Source organism: Trichomonas vaginalis, chromosome IV (genome assembly GCF_026262505.1).
Source record: "Trichomonas vaginalis G3 chromosome IV, whole genome shotgun sequence".
Lineage (NCBI taxonomy): Eukaryota > Parabasalia > Trichomonadida > Trichomonadidae > Trichomonas > Trichomonas vaginalis.
The window spans coordinates 29,442,273-29,466,311 of NC_067206.1; the positions used below are offsets into that span (position 1 = coordinate 29,442,273).

Consider the following 24,039-nt stretch of genomic DNA (forward strand, 5'->3'; position numbering starts at 1 on the left):
TACTGAGTTATCATATTTTTGAACATTATTATATAACGAATGAACAAACTTTTTAACTTTCCTTTCTGATTTTGGTTTATATGTTGCAAATGCGAAAGATTCACGGGCGCAATCCATCTGAAGATAACCGGCATCACCTCTTTCGGTTTCTACTTCTAATTGTTTAAAGCTTTGATTTGATGATTTGTAACCAACGAATAAACGCATGCATTTAAAAGCGGCATCACATGTGAAAGCTTTATTTGAAACTAGAGTTGCTTTAACTTTGCGTTTAATATATGTGTCACCTAATTGGTTCACATCATGAGCTGGATTTGTAATTCTTAAATGAGTTTGTTTATCATCAAAATATGGAGTATCAGAGTCATAACATGAACTTTCAAGTTCTCTATAATATCTTCTACCGTCATTCTTTGCGAATATTTCATTTATCTTTTCGAATGAATGAAACACATTTCCATTAATCGGTTTAGTGTTTGGCACTAAATAGTTAGTCGTCATTTATTATTAAATAAAAAATCAAAATTAAAAGATGAAAATGAATTTTTAATTTTAATGAAATAATCAACTATGGCTGCAGGATTCTTTAAAAAGTTATGGGATAAAGTAAAAAGAGGAGCGCATAAAGTTTGGGAAGGGATTAAGAAAGGAGCAAATTGGATATTTAAGAATAAAGAAGCAATTAGTGACGTTGCTGAACAAATAGCACCTAATGTTCCGGTAAGGGAAGTATTAAATAAAGGAGATAAAGTTTATCAAAGACTACAACCAATATTGAGATAAAAATAATATTTATTTATTTTTCCACTATTTACCCCCTATTTTATTAAGTATTCCTTCAGCAATTCCACCAACTGCGTTACCTGCTTGTGCTCCCATCGCTGGATTACCTGCTTTAGCACCTAATACTCCTCCTATGATAGTTCCTGCCGTTTTCGCTACTGGTGCCAAAAAGTTTGCAACAGGTTTAATAACCTTTTTATAAACCCAACCTGCAGCTTTCTTAATTCCATCCCATAATTTTTTAAAGAATCCTGCCGCCATTTCTGATTTAATATTAATTAAAAAATATATTTCATCACTTATATTCTAATTTTTTATTTAATGATAAATGAAACCGATTTTAAAAATAAATGAAACAGAGGAGGAAGAAATAAATGAAAGTGAAAATGTTCAACAAAAAATAAACGTTGTTAAACCAATTACTGAAATAAAAATTTTTTCATCTGTTGATGAATTTAATGACTATTATGCTAATAATAAAAAATTATTTGAAGAATTGACAACATGTAAATTGAATAAAATGTTTAAAGTTGAGGACAGAGTCCAAGACCCAGAGGGTCATGGATTCAAAATTTCAAAAATAAAAGGTGTTGTTAGTTTAAAATCTATTCCTCAATCAAGAATCACCTCATTAATGAAAATAGATGATTTAACAAAAAGAATAGAAATTATTGAAGAGCGAATGAATCAAATAATTGATTTCATAAATTCAAATAATCATTAGCTTATTTAAAGTTCATTGTTGAACTCATCAAATTCTTTTTCTCGTTTTATTTTTAAAGTTTATTTTTCATTCATGAATGATAATTATATCTGATTTCTTTTACTCTCTCATACATACTAGATTTAAAGAATTCAGAACTTTTACCATAATCTCCTAAATGTTTTCTTATCCCCAACGTGTGCCAGTTATTATATGAAACTGAATAAACTTTATCTTTATCTTTACACCTTTCATCACTTCCAATATATTTATATCTCAGTTTTGATTTAGCATTTTCATATTCATTAGCGTTTAATAATTCGCAGTCTTCCTTTTTAAATTGATGTTTAAGATATTCAGGATTTAATACTCTACGTTTATATGCTCCTAACTTAGTTCTAAAGGTTTTTCTACAAAATTTAGGAATTCCATCCTCTTTAATGTCATCAATGATTTCCATTTCATTATTTTCAATTTCTTCTTCTCGTTTATGAGGTCTTTGATTATGACTCCATTGATTCCATGAAATTAAATATTCTTTATCATTATATTTATACCTCATTAGCTTATTTTGGCTTTCATATTCATTTAATAATTCACAATCTTCATTTTTAAATTGAAGTTTAACCCATTCAGGATTTAAACAATGTTTAATTAATCGCGGAATATCTGACATCATCTATATATAGTTTCTTTTATAAAAGATAAAAAATAAATTATTTTAAAATTAATGTTAATTTTTTTAATGATTTATAAATAAATATATTTTAATGCATCATCTATATATAGATGATACAAAAAAAGTCACACAACCCGCACTCATATACTACTCACATATTTTCTGTATTTTGGAAAAAATTTGGAAAAATTCGTGGAGTCAGCAATAATTTACTTATTTGTAACAACTGAATGGATTACCTTACCATGTCTTTTTATTCCCAATTTCGTTGTATATTTAGACAACTTATTTGTAACTCAAAATGTCCCAGTTCTATTAAAAGGTGTGAGATAACACAATCAAAACATTACAATCAAACCACATTTTTATTACACATTTACAAATATCCTTCAGTAAATTAGTATTTATACCCTTAAAAAGTATTTATACTCCATAGAACCGCAAAAATAAAGATATATGCATACAGTTGAAATGCTGATGCCAAAACTTTATCAAGGTTATGATTTTATTAGCATTATTTTTATTCATTTTTAATAAATCCAAAGTCTCATAAGAGATCTCAGTTTTACTTATGATAATATATATAAGCGTATGCAACTCTTTCTAAATAAAACTTCAAATAACGATAAACGTTTCATATATGTAAAATACTATCATAGGCAATATGCCATTCCATCACAGATTATGTAGTTAGTGAGATATTGTGAGATTTTAGAATTTCAATAGCTTCGCTTTGAACCTCTTCAGTTTTCTCACCATCAGTAGGAGTTATTGCAATTCTTTTAATAGGTTCTAATACTTTTTGAAAGTTTTGGTCGTTAAAATCTTTTATAATTACGTTTATAATCCAGTATTTCCAAACGTCATCTTTTTGTTCAGGTTGAAGGATTTGAATTAAGTTCTGAACTATTATGTCTTGATGTTTTAAGAGAATTGGGATAATACTACTTGCAATTGGCCAATTAATATCTTGTATCCATTCCAATAGATCAGGGATGATTTGTATTATCTCTTCAGACAATAAATCATTTAATTTGTCAACATTCGAATCATCAAATTTATTTTTTGGAACTAGATATTTCAAATTCATTGAATTATAATGTCAAATTTATTGAAATAATTTGAAATAACTTTCTAGTTGAATAGCATTTGGATAAGTAACAAACTTAAACATGTGCAGATTAATTATTACATCTGATCACTAAGGGAGCTGAGAAGCAGGAAAATCACTGATTTATGAAATTTCAAATTTCATAAAAAAAAAGTTCATTATAAAAATTGCATGTGTATACAGTACTTCATATCCTTCAGTAAATTACATTTGCCTTAAAAATCAGTAAAATATCGCTTTGGAACTGAGATGAATTTTAAAAATGATTCAAAAAAAAAAAAAAACGAAATTATAAGATCTTCAACCCACAAAATTAGAAATGTTTGTCTATTGCTTTGACCCAAAATAATGAATGGCACTTTTATGCGAAAACCTCCTTGTTCAAACAATTTTCAAAATTGTGAAACATGATTTTTGGTCCATAGATAAATACTGAATTAAGTCCAATAAATTCAAAATTTAAAGCACGTTTTGAATTTTCTAGTTTCGACACTTCATTATTTAGATTTCGAATGATATGTAAAATTATTTTATTTGAAAATTGAATGAATATCGTATTTTTTGAAAACTATTGAATTTCATTTAATAAAACTGAATTACTAATTGATTTAGATAAAGAAAAACTTTACAAAAAACAATTGTGGTAATAAGGATGTCAATTTGGAAGAAAAGTGAGAAAATTCCTAAAATGCTAAAAATGAATTTCCAAACGTATTTTTTTATCTCATTTTTTTGATTTTGAAAAAAATTTGGAGAGAAGATCTCTTCGTTTTTGAATTTTATCACGATGGTTTTAAAGTATATTAGACACATGTATTGATATTACTATTTTTGTATATTTTGAGAGAAAATCCCCAAAAAGTAAGAAAATCTAAGACGGTTTGAGAAAATATATAAACTATTGAAAATTTGAATTAAACTTCTAATTTGGAAAAAAGAAATTTGGAAAGAAGAAAATTCAAAAATCGAGATTTAGACTCAGCATCAAATGGAGAACAAAATGTTTGTTGTAAACAGAAATTCATCAAAAGTGACACCTCAGAAAAGCTAAAATATTGAATTTTTGGAACTTTTGATAGAGCACGTTTTTAAATATTAATTAAAGTAAATGTATATTTTGTAAAGATTCTTTTTAATAAAAAAATAAAATTTTGAAGAAGAACACAAAATCTTCTGAAAAATAATATCACATAAACTCATATTATTTTCTAATATATAACAAAAAAAAAAAAAAAAAAAAAAAAGGTAGTGGGGCTTCCAGGCACTTCGTGCCTTCTAGCCCTGATGATGTTTAGTAAAAAATGAAGTTTTTATTCGGAAAAATTGTTAGTCTTCTGGGTCGAAAACATTATATATAATGTGTCGCTTTTCACAAATTATATATGTTTTCATGTTTTGTCAAACATGAACGTACATGTTTTGTCAAGACTTCTTCGTAAATGTTTTGTCAAGACTTCTTCGTAAATGTTTTGTCAAGACTTCTTCGTAAATGTTTTGTCAAGACTTCTTCGTAAAATCAGACAAAAATAAAGTTTAGGGTAGAAGGTTAGATCTAACCTGTTTTCTAACCTCTTTTCTACCCTCATGAATTTTCATGATTTCTTCGTACATGTTTTGTGAAGACTTCTTCGTACATGTTTTGTCAAGACTTCTTCGTAAAATCAGACAAAAATATATTTTAGGTGAAGAGGTGAGATCTCACCTGTTTTCTCACCTGTTTTCTCACCTCTTGAATTTTCATGATTTCATCGTAAATGTTTTGTCAAGACTTCTTCGTAAATGTTTTGTCAAGACTTCTTCGTAAATGTTTTGTCAAGACTTCTTCGTAAATGTTTTGTCAAGACTTCTTCGTAAATGTTTTGTCAAGACTTCTTCGTAAAATGTTTTGTCAAGACTTCTTCGTAAAATGTCTTGTCAAGACTTCTTCGTAAAATGTTTTGTCAAGACTTCTTCGTAAAATGTTTTGTCAAGACTTCTTCGTAAAATGTTTTGTCAAGACTTCTTCGTAAAATGTTTTGTCAAGACTTCTTCGTAATGAGTGTAAATGACCAAAAATATAATTTAGGGTAGAAGGTTAGATCTAACCTCTTTTCTAACCTCTTTTCTACCCTCTTGAATTTGTCATGATTTCTTCGTCATAGGCACGGAGATAGGACGGTTATTTTACAAAACTGACAACACTTTGACCGAGTAGTTTTTTGTGCTGAACAAAAAGTGTCATATAAACATCTGTCAAAAACCGCTTTTTAACTTCACTTAAAATGCCACGTAAGCTACGTAAGAATATACGTAAGAGGAAGGGAGCATTGAAACATCCAATAGTAAAACTAACACCACAACAACAGTTGCAACAACAAATGATGAATGACCCCACTATGTTGCAACAAATGTCAAGCAACCCTATGCTTTTAAACCGAGTTATTGGTGCACAGAGTGGAGGTTTAAGAGCGGCACTTTTAGCGAAAATGGCAGGCTATGGTGGAGCTGCAGACGGAACAGCTTATAACCCTCAAAGTCAAATGAATTTGAGTTCACTCAAAAATCAAATAACAGATGTCAAAAAGTCAAACATAGACATACAGAAACAAATAAGTGAAAACGAAAAGAAACTAGAATATGACAGACACACAAAGAAACTCAATGAGTTAAACGTAGAGAAAAAGAAGAAAGAAGAACAACTGAAAGAACTAAGTACAGAGGAATATGCAAAAAAAGTGTCAGAAAAAGCAGCAGAAGTAGCAAAAATGGAACAAGATGTTATAAATTTGAAAAACCATACTACTCAATATAAAGTACTGAAAGATGAAGAAATAAAACAAAAAGCCCTGAAGACATATATGGATAGCGATGAGTATAAAAAAGAAGTTGAAGCAAATGTAAAGGCAGAAAAACTTTTACAGTTGCAAAACCAAACCGTACAGTATGAAAACTTAGCACAAGAAAGTAAAAATAACGACGCAGCCATGCAAAAGGCAATGAAAAGCGCAGAATATATAAAAGCTAATAATGACTGGTTAGATGCCCAAGCCAACGCCAAAGCAGCCCAACTTATAGGGTCAATAAGGACAAAAATACAAGCGGATGAAGACAGTTCAAATGAAGCTTTAATGAATGCTGACTTAAGAACGCCTTCGAAGCTCTTCATAGTAAGGTGAAACTAGTGAACGACTTCTCATCTGGAAAGAAACTGAAGTCTGAAGGTTCGACAACGAGTTAAGAGAAGTAGCACAAAATATGACGAAAATAACAGATGCAGCAACGAGACAGGCAGTTCAAAGTGCCTATGACGCCGTTAGAGCAACTGTTGTGGAAAGTCAAGAAAAAGAGTTACAACAGACCAAAACAGACCTAGTAAATGCTTTCTTAAAAACGAAAAAGTCAGGTAGGACATTATGCTGCAGATGGAACATATGTGCCAGCTGGTGGAACTTATATACCACCAAACCCTCCAAGAGAAGCACCTGCACCAGGACTACTAAAACATTTACATCGTCACATGGACACAGACACAGGCATGCACCAAAACAACAACCAACAGTTCAAAATCCAGCACCCAACACAACAGTTCAAAATCCAGCACCACAACCAACAGTTCAAAACACTGCACAACAACAACCACAAAACAGAGCAAGGACATAAAGAAGTAGAGAACAAGGAAACCAAGAATTCTTAAAAATGCTTAAGGAAAATTATGGTTACCCAGATACTCTTGACTTTATGTGACAGATATAAAGAAGCTATTAGAAAGTTCAAGGAAGGAAATACTGACCCGAACCTATTTAGCTTTATGGTTCAGCACCAAATGGGATATAATTTCAAACCTGGAAAATACAAGCTCGCTAAGGGATATGATTTAATAGCATATCATCCAAATGACATGACTGAATTTACTCCAAGATATTTGGTGTCAGAGCTAAACGATAATTCAACTCTCTTCATGAAACGCGTAAAAATAGAGACGGAACGAAAGAAGAAAGGTTTATGAGTCCGGATGACTTAGATAGGGAACTTTTTAAAAAACGGTCTCGGAATATATGAAATGCCAGCAGATGAGGTACAAAGAAACTCCACAGGAAGAAGTTCAGATACAACCAACATGGAAGAAATAGTTCAGCAACAACAGCTAGAAGAGCCTGAAGGAAACAAACAAGTCCTCCTTTGGAAACTAACTTCACAGAACTAGATGAAGATTTGGAACAGCCGAAAAATCTTGACCTCTAACAAGAGTATGCGGAGAATATGGAATCTTTCCAAGAGTCTAAGAAAAAATTCGGCTGACATAGTAGAAGAATATCGAAAAATGTTCGCCGACATACAAAAGACTCCAACATCAGATGAAAATATCCAGCATAGAATGGGAAGAACTGAAAGAAAGTGTACGCAAATACAACAATCCTTTTTACTTACGAGCATATAACGTTCAATCTTTGGATGAACTCGGTGAAAATAAAAGGTTAAATTTCAACAAAACATATAGAAATGAACATTGTTTAAAGTTCATTCAGAACCTAGCCAATATGGAAACAAACCTACTTTTGTTTCTGCAGACGATGGAACTACAATGAGATGGGGTCATAAAGCTAATCCGGATAGGTGGTTCATAAACTTACAACCACAATTCCAAGAAGTTGTAGACGCAATGGAAGTGAATGGTGAACCAGATGTAGCTGGTATTTTCAGCGCGGCTTTAAATGCCATTGAAAGATATGAAAGATGCAGATATTTTGACCAGTATGAAATGAACATGGCTGATGGAAATATAACACCTGACGTTCTAGAACATTTATCTCAAAGAACTACACAGAACCATAGAGATGGTATATTTGGTGAAGAGTTTTAGAAAGAAAGTTAGGGAGAGAGAAGGAAGAGAACCTATTGTACATGACCTTGCAAACGAAAGTTTGCAAAATGTCATAAAACTTACTTTGCAGACAATGAACCGAGAAGGGTGAATATTTAAGAAAACTCAAATGGACGTACCAAATGAAATGTTAGTATTGAAAAACATGTTCCTTGACAAAATAAAACCAACTACAGAAATAAATGACGCAAGACTGAAACATTGGGTAAAAGCTTTCCCATTCACAAAAGATATTATTGGTAACATGGAAAGAAAACCAGAATGGCTACAAAAACATATATTTGGAAACGAGCTTATTCCATATGGACAAGCTCTGTTTGAAGAGCTTGAACCGGAAACTCAGGAAAGAGTCATGCAAACAATACGCGAAGCTCTACAAACTATGACAAATCTTTCTAGGATATAGTTTACCTGAGTTGGCGACCAGAGCCCAAAGGCAAAAAGGACATGGGAAATTTACAACATACTAGGTGAACATGAGGCAAAGATGCAACAACTTGAAGCAGAGGGCAAGTTACCAAAAGCGACACCAAAGAAGAAGAGTAGAACAAAGTAAAGCTTGGTACGAGTGGGTTCTATTATGATATATAAATCCAACTATTCTATATTTTTACCCATATGAAATGTACGCCGCTCAGAATATAACGCCAACAGTTTTGGATGCTATGAACGGAAATGTTTCCGAATGGTATAACGAATGCGACAATGCCATTAGAAGGTCAGAAATAGTTCCTGGAACTTACGAATATACAACTGCTGTTTCTTATGGAAACGTAGGTGAGTTTGGAGAAGGTTCTTCAACAACAGTAGATATTGCTTGCGACAGGTTTCATATTATTTCTATTGACAACTCATTCTTATACGTGGAACAAGACATTGAAATAAAACCTTCTGCCAAGTTGTCTGACAAGAAAGGTTGCAATGGAATTTTCTATGTCGGATACCAATATGCTCCAGAAGTTTTCATGGGATATAAGATATATTCTAACTCTGACTTAGTTCAAACAGTAACATGGGCAAACTATGAATGGTTCGCTTTGAGAAACTCAGTACAACCACAAGCTAGAGAACAAACAGACCAGTATGCAAATATTGAGAAAATAAGAAGACTTGACCCTAACGTTCCAGGAGTTTATGTTAACCTTTCTGGTTCAGATGGAACTGCTGCCACTAAAGTAAAACTGAAACTTAGAGTTCCTTTGTCATCTTTCCTCATCTTCAGGTTTTTAAGATACTTGCCAAACTGGGCAGGAAAAATTTCTATCGAACTTACTCCAAGCAAAAATAACTTAGTCATTGCACCAACACAAGACCCATTCACTCTTACAGACGTAATAGGAACAAATAAAACATCATTCGCCGACTTTTGCAAAGACAAAGTTGACTTAGACTTTGGTTTTCAAACTTCAACAATGAAGTAAACTATTATTTCAATGCTGCTGGGACTGCTTGGACCCAGTTAAGTTCACATGCGAAAAATTTGAATGCAAGAGAATAGAAAGCAGACTTGCAGTCTATATGTTGGACCCAGATATTTCAAATGCTTTAGCTGCCAAATATATTGCAGTTCCACTTATGTTCCCTATACACCAAATATCTGTCAAAGACTTTGCAGGTGAAGTTGGAAACCAAAGTGCTGACCCAGGTGCAAGAACAGATATTGCTTTAACAACTGCAATGAAACATGCAGATACTATGTTTGTACTGTTCAGACGAACTATAAATGACTATTCTTGTTTCTACAACCCCGGTATTAAATATCATATAAAATAGATGGCAAATATTATCCAAGAGAAGAATATTCTACAGTTGAGGATATGAGGTCATACAACTTGACATTAGATGCTATGAACTTTAACAACAACTTCACAACAACCATTAACCCTGAAATGCAAAGTTCTATTATGCCATATGTGAAAGTATGGACTCATACAGGAGGTCAAAAAACTCAATATACAAATGGAGACCGTTCAAACTTTTGGCTTGGCATTCCATTTGCTGACTCAGAAGACTTTATGGGTGGTATTTCAACTGTTGGTACTGTGTACAAATACAATATACTGGTGACAGAGACGGTCCAGATGAACTGAGAGCAAAGAAGTTTACAAAACCAATAGCACTTTTCACGGAAGATGCTCTTTTGAAGATTCGTTCGATGAAACCTGCTGGGGCTCCTCAGATTGGCATAACGACAGCTTCCATCGAGCAGATTTTGGCAGCAGGTCAGTAAGTTGTTCTTGAACTGACTTCTCTCCGTCAAATATTGACAGTACGCCAGTTTTGACATAATATTGTAAGATAAACTTTCCTTTAGAAATATCTGTAAGTTTTGAAGTTATATTTTTGTCAACGTTCAAGAACTTTCACCATTTCAGTTATACCAACTTTCTTTGCTTTATGAAAATATTTTGGTTCAGCAAATATTGCTATTCTATAACATTTACCATTGTTTGTATAAAGAACTATTCTGTCAATGTATTTTGTATTGTTTGTGTGTGTAAACTTTGTTCTGCTTCAATTCGAAGAGATACTCGAATACGTCCATCTTTTTATTCTAAGTAAAATGTCATTTCCGAAAAATAGAAGCATAAGTGTTTCAAAAGGTTTAATGGCGGTGGCAGATGTGAAGTTAAATTCACCAACTCAAACAAACAGTCAAAGTGTTGTTGTCAATGTCAAAGACAGAGATGTTGAAGTGGGGAAACCATACGAGGACGAAGATGGTATAACAATTGTTCCTGTAAAAGAACAACCAACATATCCTGAAGTTAGCAGAGACTTAAGTTCTGTTGCAGATATTCGAAACGACTACCAACAACTGAAAGACAAACTTCAAACTCAGGAGAAGATTTGTCAAGCTTTAAGTATAATGTTAAACTTGGTCGAACACAACCCTGTAAAAGTGAACTCATATGTCATTGCACCTCATGAAGTTTTGAAAGAACTATTGAAACTTTTGACAGAGGCAGACGATATAAACATCAAAGAAATAGAACCCGACATTAGTTGCTGTGGTGTTTCATATAATGTCATTGACAAGATATACGTTATGAAAGGAGGTGAAACGTTGAACTTAAAGTATAGTTTCCCAGACGTCATAAAAATATTTGACGACCACAACATTTCATTAAAATTTATTTGCTAAGTAAAAATGTCAAAACTTCTTGAAAGATGTTTGAAGAAAATAATATAGACTTTATTTCATGTAAAGGACTTTACACACTTTTGAACGATATGAAAGACCCTGTTTTGTTTGTTCGTGTAGACAAAGGAAAGTTCTATGTCTTTACAAAATATTTGAACTTCTTAGACAGAGAACTTCAAGAAACGCCATGTGAAAGTTTAGATGAAGTTCTTCTCCACTTTCAGAAAAACTTTTAAATATATATATAAATGGCAGAAGATATAATGGTTTATACTATTACGACTAAAAACCCTGGTCATATAATTCTATAACAACAAACTTACAAAGTCCTCAAGGACGGTATTGTAAACTAACTTAAACACAATGACGACTAAAGCCTGTTTTGCTCTTTTGACACCAGAAGACTTTATTGTTGTGAATGGTAAAAAATACTCCTTTGAAGATACTTACTCAGATATACCACCAACAGGTTTTGTTGACTTATTTAATACTTTAAGGACGGGTGTAACATGTGCTGCAACTAGAGCAGGTTTCATTATGTTTGGATGTCCGACTGAGTTTACTATAAACATATGAGCTATAATACAAAACTTATTTCTGGTTTTTACTACCAACAGTTTCCTATAACAGGAAAAGGTGTCATACAAGGAATGTCTATTCCATTGACTTTAAGTACACCTATTTATATATTGTTTCAAACTTAGGTTCAAAGTGTTATTCGAATGTCGACAGAAACTATTATGACCAAAAGATACTTATGCGTATAAACAATACTTTCTCTGCTGGTTTGCCTATTGTTCATTCGAATGCAGAATTTTCAACCTTAGTGAACTCAAACACTTTGGCAAGTATAACGTTGACATTAGTTGACGCAAACTTTGTTCCTGTAAAACTTTTATGTCCTATGTATTTGTCAATGACGGCAGAAAGTTTCGAATTGGAAGATGCAACTGGTGAAAGTATTGTATTACAAGAACAACTTCAACAACAAATAGCTCAAGAACAACAAATGGAACAAATGCAACAACAAAGTCAAGAATAAAAAAAAATATTTTTTTATTTTTATAAAAATGTACAGAATAGATGTTTCAGATTTTTATGACTTCCAAGCATTCAGAAATATGTGTCCATTTAGAGACTATAACAAAGCAGTCGAGAATTTGAAACGTTTAGTCATTTATGTTGACTCTGCCCCAGAATGTTATGTTATGAAAGAATGGGATGTTGTCTTTAACAAACCAAGAGCAACAATAGTGTCTGAACAAGAATGTAGACAGAAACTTAAGAAAATAAAAGTTGTACAAGTTGGTATGAAGATGTTAGATGCTTGGGATATCTTATTGTCAAAACTTGAAGATTTTTCAGTTCGTGGTATAAAGTTTTATACACCTTCTCCAAACTTCTATTCTATCTTCACTGGATATAAATACGAACAAGTAGAATGGAAAGAAAATATTATAGAAGCTTGGTTAGACCATGTCAAAGAAATTATATGCAATGGAAACGAAAAGGTTTATGAGTATATCTTATGTTGGTTTGCAAACATCTTACAACATCCAAGTGCTAAAAATGAAACTGCTCTCATTATAATTGGAAAACAAGGAACTGGTAAGAATACTTTCTTTACAGATATCTTGTGCAAACTGTTAGAAGGTTATTCGAACCCTAATATGACAAACTTAGAAAACATCTGTGGCAAGTTTAACTCCTCAATAGAGAATATGAAACTTATAGTTTGCAATGAACTTCAAAGTATAGATACAACAAAAGTTTTAAACTCAGATGCTTTGAAGAGTCTTATAACAGACAAAGTTGGAGTTGTTGAAAGAAAATATAAAGACCAAAGAGTTTGTGAAAATGTTGCAAACTTCATTATGGTTTCAAACAATGCTGTTCCGATGAAGTTAGAAAGTTCTGACAGAAGATATGTAGTTGTCAGAACGTCAGATTCTCATATGCAAGATACAGAATATTTTGACGACTTAGCAGAAACTTTGACATCTGACTTTTACAACCACTTGTTCTCATATTTTATGACATTAGATATTTCAAAGTTCAATCCAAGACAAATTCCACATACCGAAGAGAGACAAACATTGTTAGAAGCAAACAAGAGTGTATATGAACTGTTCATAGATGAAACTGACTTTGTGTCATTAGATGAAAGGTCATTGTACGATTCGTATAAACAATATTGTCAAGAATATGGTTATATGACAGCTTCTAAACGAACATTCTTGGCAAATGTCAAAAGTCTTTTAGACGTACAGAATGGTGTATATACAAAGAAAAATTTTTATGAGTAAATTTTAAAAAAAATATTTTTTTATCCGATAGAAAAGATGACAAAATTCATCTCAGTAAACAAGTACATGTCAGGACTTAAAGAAGAACTAGACCCATTCACATATTTGAATGTTTACTTCTACCATTTTGAAAAGTCTTCATTCAGCAAAGTTTGGAACATCGAACCAGTTAAGTTTGCTATTGTGACTAAAAATGGTGCGAAATTTGAAGACTTAGACATAGAAGGTTTGTTAACAGTCAAAGAAAGTTTTGACAGAAGGTTCTCAAACCTTAAAGAAGGCAAAGCATACAAACTTGTTATACCTTATGAACCAAAGAAAGCAGACGACTATGAATATTATGAGTCTAAGATAGTTGAAGTTCAAGGTAAATTGGGTAAAAAGATTTTAGAGTCTAAGCCAGTGTTTGCCCCTAAAGAGGAAGAGAACATTGACATTGACCCAGAAATGTTCTAAAAATAAAATTTTATTTTTACATGTCAAATTTCTTTTTCTCTGGAACTGGTTCAGGTTCTTTCTTCTCTTCTTCTACTTTCTTTTCTTTCTTTTCTTTCTTCTTCTTTTCTGGTGGAGTTATGTCAAATTTGGCGCAACTATATTTATGTAAAAGTTCTTTGTCCTTTAATAGCTCTTCTATTCTGTTTTCTATTTCATCTTCAAGAACAGCGCATGTGTCTTCTTTGCATTCTAAGAAGTTTTGTTGGACTTCATCTCTCCAAGAGGCGTCATCTCTGTCAACAAGTCTGTCATTGACAAATTTTAAGACTGCTCTGCTTAATGTTTTATGGTTCTTGTCATATTCCCAGAAACAGAACTTTAGAACAAACTCACCTTTCTTGTTTACACTATGTAAGATTTTATGGTCGACAGATGTTTTGCTGTCGAAAAGTTTGTCTCGAATATAGATAGCGAAATCGCTAGACATTTTCTAAAAGATAAAAATTTTAATTTTTCTAAAAATATGTTAGAAAAAAAGTTTGCTGACATTGACAAGAAATTTGAGAATGTTTTAAATAAGAACAAGAGAAAGTTAGAAAATGCTCAGATAAAGCCTATACATGAAAAGTTCTTATTTGCTCAGAATGGTATAACAGGTCTAATTGCACCACCTGGGTCGGGTAAGACTTTCACTTATCTTAAAATGGCTGCACAACAACAAGAACTAGATGAGAAGAACCCATTCTATGAGTTAGTTGTTATTTGTAGTACTTCTGGTCAATTTGACCAAACCGTCAATTCGTTCAAAGATATTATAAAGAAGTCTAAGTTAGTATGTATAAAGGATACTGAGTTGTTAGATTGGATAAAGAAGTACCAAAGAAGAGTTTTGAAGTATAATGCTATAAATGAGTATATAAATTCTAAGTTTAAAGACCCAAATGAGGAAATGCAGAGAATATTAGAGAAGAAACACTTCAGAAACAAACAGAAAGAGATAGAATACATTTCGAAGAAATTGCAATCTTACGATTGGAAGACATACCCTCATAGATGTCTTCTTATCTTAGATGATTTCGCCTCTCATCCTTTGTTAAAGAACAGAGAACAAGATATGTGTCGAATTCTTAAGAAGCTCAGACACTTTAACATCTCAGTCGTAATATGTGTACAGACAGCAAAGAGTTTAAGTAAGGATGTTAAAAGAATACTTACTGACATTATACTTTTCCCCGGATTGTCCGAAGACGATTTCATGGAACTTATGAAAGAGTCCATGGCAGGTAAGTTTGACAGACATGAACTATGGGAGAAGTACAAAGTCATACAAGACCCTCATACTTCTTTCAGAATTCATATCTACGCAAACAAAGTTCAAATTGTAAAAAGTCAATAAAAATAAAGAGTTCATTTACTCTGCTTGTTTGAAGTTGTCAAAATACTCTGTTATTTTTTCTTTCAGTAGCGGTAAGTCTTCTTTGAAGGTAAGTATTGTACAACCTTTCATATCATAGTGTGTTTGAGGTAACGTATCTTGAACTATTTGTTTCACATCTTCATTCGGTGTCATTGAAATCGGTAAGTTTTCGCGATAGAACCAATTTCTGTCAGATTTGTAAATCTTAGCAAGGTCGTAAAAGCTTTTGTTGTTTCTTCTGACTAAATGCAACATAACCATATCTCTGTCTTCTTCATTTTCCATCTCTTCAGTATAAATCATATACTTATAGTTCTTTTCCTTTCCTTTTGGTACCGAACGTGGTATTCTTTTCTGAATGCTTTTGTCTTTTGCTTCAAGCTTGTTCTCTAGCTCTTCACGTTCTTGTCTATGAATTTCGTCAAGAAGTCTGTAAATATACCAAGCATAACGAGGCGAAGCCCACATTGCAACAGCATTTACAAGAAGTCTATGTACATAATATCCTCTCAAACCGTTTGGCAATTTTTCACGATTTTCATAGAGTTTTGGCGACTGGGGTTTTTTACTTACTCGCTGTTCTTCACTGTTTTCATAGAGTTTTGGCGACTGCGGTTTTTTACTTACTCGAGTTTTTGCGACTACGAAAAAATCCGTAGTCGAATTTTCAGCTTCATTTAATAGTTCAATAGTGCTTTGGTTCCTAAACCAGTCTTGTGGTTTCTTAGTATCTGGAGCAAAACATGCTGTCAAAATACTTTGCATTTGGTACATATCGTCTTTGACCGAACGAATGAGACGGAGTTGTTTGTTAAACTGTATGTACTCGTATTCTTCATTTATAGCTTCATGAACGATAGCAGTTGTTGTGTTCTCTGTTGTTGACATTACTGTCTTTACATACAAAATAAAAAAATATTTTATAAAAAATTAGCGTTATTTTCTGACTTTCACAAAAGACCAAAAATAAACGCTTTACATGTATTTTTCAGCAACTTCGTCAAATAATTTTATAGCTTTATCTATCTCATCTACTTCAAACGTTTCTTTACCTTTCGTGGGAGCACCATACATTTTCTCAAACTTTTCAAGTAGTTCTGTTTCTGCAGCTCTCATATCATTAACAAACACAACCTTGACTCTATTGACTGTACTGTCATATCTTTGAGTTATATTATATGTTCTTCCTATCTTATATCTCTTTGTATTGAAGTCCTTCGGTTTCTGAACGATGTAAAGTAAGCCTTCACTGCAACGTTCCGTATCGAATGAACCATATGTTATGAAGTTATATCCAACAACTGGGTCTAACCATAACAAAACTATTGGTATAAGACTTTTGTCGATGAGATATGCTGCAGTTCCATAGAATCTTACCGATATCATAAGCTCAGGATTTCTTGTCAAAATTTTCTGAGTAGAAGCAATTCTAACCCAGTCCTTTGTTTTCTTTCCAGATGGAAATATAATGTCTGACAAAGAATATTTGTTGTATTTCTTTGAGTATCTTACGTTTAAATCACCTATTCTAACCAATTTGGTGTCATTGTCTATCTTTCTAACTGTTTCAAACTCAATGTTTGACATATATGTCTTTACATACAAAATAAAAAAATAAATAAAAATAAAACTAACTTTATTTTTTCTATCTTAAGGAAATTCATGAATTTCATAGAGTTTTGGCGACTAAGTTTTTTTACTTACTCGCTGTTCTTCTCTCGGTTTTCCGAGGGAAGCAATCTTATGCCATTTTTTGACGAAGTGAAGATTTACACTTCGTCAAAAAAATCCCTGAAATCAAGAATTTTGTTGCTGAATTCAGCAAAAATAATGTTTAGGGTAGAAGGTTAGATCTAACCTCATTTCTAACCTCTTTTCTCACCTCATGAATTTTCATGATTTCATCGTATATGTTTTGTCAAGACTTCTTCGTACATGTTTTGTCAAAACTTCTTCGTAAATGTTTTGTCAAGACTTCTTCATCGTAATGAGCGTAAATCAGACAAAAATAATGTTTAGGGTAGAAGGTTAGATCTAACCTCATTTCTAACCTCTTTTCTCACCTCATGAATTTTCATGATTTCATCGTACATGTTTTGTCAAGACTTCTTCGTACATGTTTTGTCAAAACTTCTTCTTCGTAATGAGCGTAAATCAGACAAAAATAATGTTTAGGGTAGAAGGTTAGATCTAACCTCATTTCTAACCTCTTTTCTCACCTCATGAATTTTCATGATTTCATCGTATATGTTTTGTCAAGACTTCTTCGTAATGAGCGTAAATCAGACAAAAATAATGTTTAGGGTAGAAGGTTAGATCTAACCTGTTTTCTACCCTCATTTCTACCCCAGTTATTTTATAAGCGTTTCACATGGTAAACGTTATTTTTTAAATTTTGTGAAAACTCAACGGTTTGACACATGCCCTAAAAATTATTTTACTCAGAATTTTGTTGCTGAATTCAGCAAAAATAATGTTTAGGGTAGAAGGTTAGATCTAACCTGTTTTCTACCCTCATTTCTACCCCAGTTATTTTATAAACGTTTCACATGGTAAACGTTATGAATTCGTGAGACTCTAAACAGTTTCGTAGCTTCTATTTCTTCTTTTAGTACATCGAATGTTTTAACGATACCGAAAGTTTCTTTATACTTCTTCTTGACGTCAGATAGAAGGAAATCTTCTGCTGTTGGATAGTTTTTGTTCAGAAATTCTAACATGTCCATTTTATTTTCTACCGGCTTCTCTGCTTCTTTCTTTAAGTCTGCATAGTCGTTTCGCATACGTTCTATCTCTTTGACGGAGTAGTTATATTTCCTCATTGCTGCTTTACATTTAGAACATTGCGGGTTCATTTTTGCGTTATATTCTGAAACCTTACCTGCTAAAACAACTAAGGCGTCAATGGTTTTCTTTAACGCAAAAGCTGCTGGTTTTATCTGTTCATTCCATACTTTACCTCTTCTATCTTTATCTCTTATCTGCCATACACATTCTGCAACTAATGAAACAAAGTTGTCGTAGGTCTTAAACTCCCCGGATTTATATATGTCAGAAACATTCTTATATACCATGTCGCAATCTTTGTCCATAACCTTATGGTTGCAATGAAAACCAAGGAATTCATAATTTACCTTTCGTATGAACTTCTTTATTTCTACTGAGTCAGTTGGTTTCACTTCAATTTCGTCGAATTCAGGAATAGTGAGTTTTTGTTGCTGAATTTCAGGTAGTTTAGGCAAATGGTCAATAATGTCCTGCATTTCATAAAGATATTCTTCATTTGTTTCATCTTTCGCACTACAGTCTAAATTACTTGTTAAAAGTTCTTGCTTTATCTTCTGGATTTTTGTTTCGAAAGTATGTGAAGAAGGAATGAAGTTTTTCATTTCTACTAACATAGATGTTGGATTCATGACTAACAAGTTTGGTGCTGTAGTTGTTTGTATTGCTGTTGTGCCGATTGTTGAAATCATATCTTTTATACAAAATAAAAAAAATAAATAAAAATAAAGTTAGTTTTATTTTTTATTTCGGGAAAATTCATGAAAATTCATGAGGGTAGAAATGAGGGTAGAAATGAGGTTAGATCTAACATGTTAACATAAAATATATTTTTGTCTGATTTACGCTCATTACGATGAAGAAGTCTTGACAAAACATGTACGAAGAAGTTTTGACAAAACATGTACGATGAAATCATGAAAATTCAAGAGGTTAGAAAACGTGTTAGAAAACGTGTTAGATCTAACATGTTAACATAAAATATATTTTTGTCTGATTTACGCTCATTACGATGAAGAAGTCTTGACAAAGCATGTACGTTCATGTTTGACAAAACATTTACGTTCATGTTTGACAAAGCATGTACGTTCATGTTTGACAAATCATTTACGAAGAAGTCTTGACAAAACATGTACGTTCATGTTTGACAAAACATAAACGAAGAAGTTTTGACAAAACATGTACGAAGAAGTCTTGACAAAACATGTACGAAGAAGTTTTGACAAAACATTTACGATGAAATTCATGAAAATTCAAGAGGGTAGAAATGAGGGTAGAAAACAGGTTAGATCTAACCTTCTACCCTAAACATTCTCGTCAAATACAAAAAAATGAAAAAATGACACTTTTTCATTAGATAACTGTTATTTTTTGACGAAGTGAAGAGTAACACTTCGTCAAAAAAATCCCTGAAATCATATCTTTACATACAAAAAAATGAAGAATAAAACTAATTTTATTTTTTCTATCTTAAGGAAATTCATGAAAATTCAAGAGGTTAGAAATGAGGTTAGAAAACAGGTTAGATCTAACCTTCTACCCTAAATTATATTTTTTGGTCATTTACGCTCATTACGATGAAGTCTTGACAAAACATGTACGTTCATGTTTGACAAAACATGTACGAAGAAGTCTTGACAAAGCATGTACGTTCATGTTTGACAAAACATAAACGAAGAAGTTTTGACAAAACATTTACGATGAAATCATGAAAATTCATGAGGTGAGAAAACAGGTGAGAAAACAGGTGAGATCTCACCACTTCACCTAAAATATATTTTTGTCTGATTTACGCTCATTACGATGAAGAAGTCTTGACAAAACATTTACGAAGAAGTTTTGACAAAACATTTACGTTCATGTTTGACAAAACATATACGTTCATGTTTGACAAAACATGTACGTTCATGTTTGACAAAACATAAACGAAGAAGTTTTGACAAAACATGTACGATGAAATCATGAAAATTCATGAGGGTGAAAAAACAGGTGAAAAAACGTGTTAGATCTCACCTTCTACCCTAAACATTCTCGTCAAATACAAAAAAATGAAAAAAATGACACTTTTTCATTAGATAACTGTTATTTTTTGACGAAGTGAACATTAACACTTCGTCAAAAAAATCCCTGAAATCATATCTTTTATACAAAAAAATACAAAAAAAATGACACTTTTTCATTAGATAACTGTTATTTTTTGACGAAGTGAAGAGTAACACTTCGTCAAAAAAATCCCTGAAATCATATCTTTACATACAAAAAAATGAAGAATAAAACTAATTTTATTTTTTCTATCTTAAGGAAATTCATGAAAATTCAAGAGGTTAGAAATGAGGTTAGAAAACAGGTTAGATCTAACCTTCTACCCTAAACATTATTTTTGGTGTAAATTTCCTAAATTTACTGACTGACTGACTGACTGACGGCACAAAGTGGCATAACGAAAACATTAATATATAAAATTCATGAAAATTCAAGAGGTTAGAAATGAGGTTAGAAAACAGGTTAGATCTCACCACTTCACCTAAAATATATTTTTACTGAATTTAGCAACAAATGAACGGGTCAGGATGTATGTTGCTGAATTCATTCATAACACCCTTTGTAAGCTCATAAAATGCTTGTTTTGAGGTCGAGCCACATTTGGCTCCACCGTATTCTTTCAACCAAAACTCAAGAATTTCCCGCATGAATTTTGTATAAAACTAACTTTATTTTTTCTATCTTAAGGAAATTCATGAAAATTCAAGAGGGTAGAAATGAGGGTAGAAATGAGGTTAGATCTAACCTCTTCACCTAAATTATATTTTTTGGTCCGGGAACAACTTTCTCTCAATTGGAGCTGTAGCATACTCTTTGCGTAAGCGGTTCAGACCTTCTTCGAACTCTTGGTCTCTCTTCGATTTGGATTGAGATTGGAATTGCTGGGGTGGAGCTTGCTGGAAACATAAGGGTTGGGGAAGTAAGGCATAGGCTGAGGAGGGTAGTTCGGGAAGCCTTGTGGTGGGTAGTAACCTTGAGGTGGAAATTGGTAGTAATTCGGAGGTACTTGCTGGAACTGAGGTTGCTGAGGGGACTGTTATGGTTCTTTAGGTTCCTCTGGTTTGGGAAGGCGTTCAGGAAGAGGGACGTCGGACATTCGTTTGTGGCTTAACCGTCGGACCACCAACGATAAAAATCTCTGCTACTAGCAGTACTTTTACTGACAGTAGCAGTACTTTTACTGACAGTAGCAGTACTTTTTCTGACAGTAGCAGTACTTTTTCTGACAGTAGCAGTACTTTTTCTGACAGTAGCAGTACTTTATCGTCGAAAACCCTCTCAAATTTTCCTTTTTACTGACAGTAGCAGTACTTTTACTGACAGTAGCAGTACTTTTACTGACAGTAGCAGTACTTTTTCTGACAGTAGCAGTACTTTTACTGACAGTAGCAGTACTTTTACTGACAGTAGCAGTACTTTTACTGACAGTAGCAATGGTCGAGGTCGAACCTACCGACGAGGCAGTTTACCTAATTGAAATTAACGACTGCGTAAAAGACTACTTGCGCAAGGTCATGAAGCCCAAGGTCAAGTTCACCACTATTTCTGGAAGGGCTGCCTTGAATCTCGAGATTTCGACTGGAATTCCAATTGACGTACCAGAAGGCACTCCTTTCGACGACATAAAGCAAGCAAAGAAGGAAGCCATTATAAAGTTCTTTGCCAAGCGTCCTTGGATACAACTTCCAAACAGAGAGAGTCCAATTCCACGAATTATACAAATTCTCAAGGGTCTCCTTCACTTCTCGGGTCAGCCGTTCTACATAACCTGTGAAGGCGACATCCAACCAGTTCAGTAAACATCTCATTTTAACTCACTTTTTTTATGTTTTTTGTGAAAGTGTCAAAAATAAATTGTTTTCATGAGTTTTCTACGATGTTAGAAAAGTGGTTAGAAAACGTGTTAGATCTAACATGCTAACATAAACATTATTTTTTCAATACTTTTTCAGCACTTTTCCGTAGTTATATATGAAAGACAATTCGAGATAAAAGTCATAGTACAATGGAATAATATGTTGCACACCATTTGTTGTGAACCAAACTTGAAAGTCAGAGAAACTGTTACTAGGTGGTTCGTAGAATTTAGAAGCAAAGTCATAAAAGTCCTTACCAATACATAAAAACTATTGTTGCTTGAACTGAAACTTGCATGACACATAACATTTTTGAGGGTCAAACACGTTTCTATAAACTGTCAAATCTGCTGGTGGAAGTATAAATTTAAATGGACCATCTGGTGGTAATGGTTCGTTCTGGTTTAGTAACCGAAGAAATTGTGCCCAAGAACGTTTGTCTACTTTCCAAAATAAAAACTCTGTATCTCTTGGAGGGTTAATTTCAATCTTTTGAAATGAAACGGTGGAGTTCATCTTGTCATATTCTAGTTTCAGATAGTATGTTCCATTTAGTAAAGAGTCGTATTTTTCTTGAAATTCCCAATAATATTTGTTCATTTGAGTTTGAAAGTCATTTAGAGTTTTCTCAAGACTTTCGTCTGAAACGAACTGTAAAGATTCTCATTTCGTCAAATTTGTCTATTAGACCATCAGAACCTTTATACTGCCCATGAAAATATACTGCGAACATAAATGCGTTAGTTCTATTTGAAAACAAAACTCTTCTAAATGCTATTGCCTTTGCATCTGAAGGACTTTGAAGCCAACGAATTGGATAGTCAAACCTGTATGCTCGGGATGAAATTTCTTCATCTGAAATAGTCCTACCAGCATTTGTAAAGATATAGTCTAACGGTTTTGTATCTGCTACTTTTGTTCTTTGTTTTTCAACCTGAAGCATTTAATATATGTAAAAATATATTGTTTTAAAATGGTATGCCATTTCATATTTCTCATCTAACAAACAAGTTTCCCAACGGTCTTCTCCAACAAACTCAGCGTACATTTCAAATAAAATAAAAATGTCACTTTTTTAAAAATAAATTTTTTTATTTCATGCAATGTTTAACACATCGAAAGGCATGTTCATAAGACGTTCTTCTTCTAACCTCTCTAGTCTTTGGATAATTGGCACGTGCTGTTTCCAAATCCATTTCGTAGCGAAGACCAGACAATTTGTCATAGACTTTTATGGGTCTTCCCTTCCTATATTTAAACTTCTTCGAAACTCTCCAACCATATCTTTGTAACTCTGCTTTTATTCTAGCAGACTTTCTATCCATTCTATATGGGGGCATTTTATAAAAATAAAAAAATATTTTTTTTCTTTACTTTACATAACCACCTGCTGCCATAAGTCTTTGACGCCAACCCATACCAGCTAATGAAGGTTGACTTGGTTTAGTTTGGAAACTAAACTTTGGTTTTGGTTTATATTCAGTTTTTGGTTTTTCTTCTTCTATCGGTTTTTTCGTCACTTTTCGGTTCCTCTGACTTTACTTCACTTGCAGGAACAGTTGTGTCGTCAACATCTTCATAAATATCATATGCATTTGTTTTTGTTTTCCTTTCAACTTTTTGTGTTTGTTGTAAAGTTTAGAATATTTCGACTCTAAGTCAATGAGATGTTCTATAATGAACTGTTGGTCAGTGAAGTAAACTTTTCCATCTGTTGTCTCGAAAGCTCCTTCAGACTTCAATATTTTATTTGTGAGAGTCTGTTTCTTTTTTGAGATACTAGCCGTTCCATTTTTATGAAAAGTGACTTTGTAGTTAGGGTTTGTATTTCCAGACCTGGCACTTTCTATTATTGAATTTTTCTCTTCATCTGTAAGTTCTTTGACGGGTTTTGACAATGGTTCTGAACTTTT

General features: G+C 32.8%; 11 protein-coding genes and 2 pseudogenes across 13 annotated transcripts, besides 4 other annotated features; 6 read left to right on the forward strand and 7 right to left on the reverse strand.

Moving 5' to 3' along the window:
• Positions 1–807: 807 nt before the first annotated feature.
• Positions 808–1,044, reverse strand: TVAGG3_0190550 (N-acetylmuramoyl-l-alanine amidase family; the record flags this gene model as incomplete). Its single annotated transcript, XM_051225956.1, has 1 exon — positions 808–1,044. The coding sequence occupies one exon, from the start codon at positions 1,042–1,044 to the stop codon at positions 808–810; it is 237 nt and encodes a 78-aa protein (XP_051110942.1).
• A 3,237-nt stretch (positions 1,045–4,281) lies between these two features.
• Positions 4,282–4,319: a mobile genetic element.
• Positions 4,282–4,319: a terminal%2Cinverted (terminal inverted repeat of Banshee-A3 transposon ID:TVAGG3_0190560).
• A 174-nt stretch (positions 4,320–4,493) lies between these two features.
• Positions 4,494–4,592: a terminal%2Cinverted (terminal inverted repeat of Maverick-3 transposon ID:TVAGG3_0190570).
• Positions 4,494–24,039: part of a mobile genetic element that runs on past the window's edge.
• Positions 5,538–5,889, forward strand: TVAGG3_0190580 (protein of unknown function, DUF4106 family; the record flags this gene model as incomplete). The annotated part of the gene is made up of 1 exon (XM_051225957.1): positions 5,538–5,889. A coding segment is annotated over one exon (352 nt), but the record flags the coding sequence as incomplete, so codon positions are not given.
• Positions 10,746–11,282, forward strand: TVAGG3_0190590 (protein of unknown function, DUF4106 family; the record flags this gene model as incomplete). The annotated part of the gene is made up of 1 exon (XM_051225958.1): positions 10,746–11,282. The coding sequence occupies one exon, from the start codon at positions 10,746–10,748 to the stop codon at positions 11,280–11,282; it is 537 nt and encodes a 178-aa protein (XP_051110944.1).
• TVAGG3_0190600 (uncharacterized protein) lies at positions 12,353–12,842 on the forward strand (the record flags this gene model as incomplete). Its single annotated transcript, XM_051225959.1, has 1 exon — positions 12,353–12,842. A coding segment is annotated over one exon (490 nt), but the record flags the coding sequence as incomplete, so codon positions are not given.
• On the forward strand, positions 13,238–13,588 carry TVAGG3_0190610 (Poxvirus D5 protein-like family; the record flags this gene model as incomplete). The annotated part of the gene is made up of 1 exon (XM_051225960.1): positions 13,238–13,588. The coding sequence occupies one exon, from the start codon at positions 13,238–13,240 to the stop codon at positions 13,586–13,588; it is 351 nt and encodes a 116-aa protein (XP_051110946.1).
• Positions 13,625–14,044, forward strand: TVAGG3_0190620 (protein of unknown function, DUF4108 family; the record flags this gene model as incomplete). The annotated part of the gene is made up of 1 exon (XM_051225961.1): positions 13,625–14,044. The coding sequence occupies one exon, from the start codon at positions 13,625–13,627 to the stop codon at positions 14,042–14,044; it is 420 nt and encodes a 139-aa protein (XP_051110947.1).
• On the reverse strand, positions 14,061–14,513 carry TVAGG3_0190630 (uncharacterized protein; the record flags this gene model as incomplete). The annotated part of the gene is made up of 1 exon (XM_001318938.2): positions 14,061–14,513. The coding sequence occupies one exon, from the start codon at positions 14,511–14,513 to the stop codon at positions 14,061–14,063; it is 453 nt and encodes a 150-aa protein (XP_001318973.2).
• Positions 14,550–15,029, forward strand: TVAGG3_0190640 (P-loop containing nucleoside triphosphate hydrolases family; the record flags this gene model as incomplete). Its single annotated transcript, XM_051225962.1, has 1 exon — positions 14,550–15,029. A coding segment is annotated over one exon (480 nt), but the record flags the coding sequence as incomplete, so codon positions are not given.
• TVAGG3_0190650 (KilA, N-terminal/APSES-type HTH, DNA-binding family) lies at positions 15,625–16,331 on the reverse strand (the record flags this gene model as incomplete). Its single annotated transcript, XM_051225963.1, has 1 exon — positions 15,625–16,331. A coding segment is annotated over one exon (707 nt), but the record flags the coding sequence as incomplete, so codon positions are not given.
• TVAGG3_0190660 (organellar and viral DNA polymerase type B) lies at positions 16,511–17,030 on the reverse strand (the record flags this gene model as incomplete). Its single annotated transcript, XM_051225964.1, has 1 exon — positions 16,511–17,030. A coding segment is annotated over one exon (520 nt), but the record flags the coding sequence as incomplete, so codon positions are not given.
• Positions 17,978–18,919, reverse strand: TVAGG3_0190670 (organellar and viral DNA polymerase type B; the record flags this gene model as incomplete). The annotated part of the gene is made up of 1 exon (XM_001296838.1): positions 17,978–18,919. One exon carries the CDS (start codon positions 18,917–18,919, stop codon positions 17,978–17,980), a length of 942 nt encoding a protein of 313 aa, XP_001296839.1.
• Positions 21,029–21,366, reverse strand: TVAGG3_0190680 (annotated as a pseudogene). The gene has a single exon. A coding segment is annotated over exon 1 (338 nt).
• TVAGG3_0190690 lies at positions 22,219–23,069 on the reverse strand (annotated as a pseudogene). The gene has a single exon. A coding segment is annotated over exon 1 (851 nt).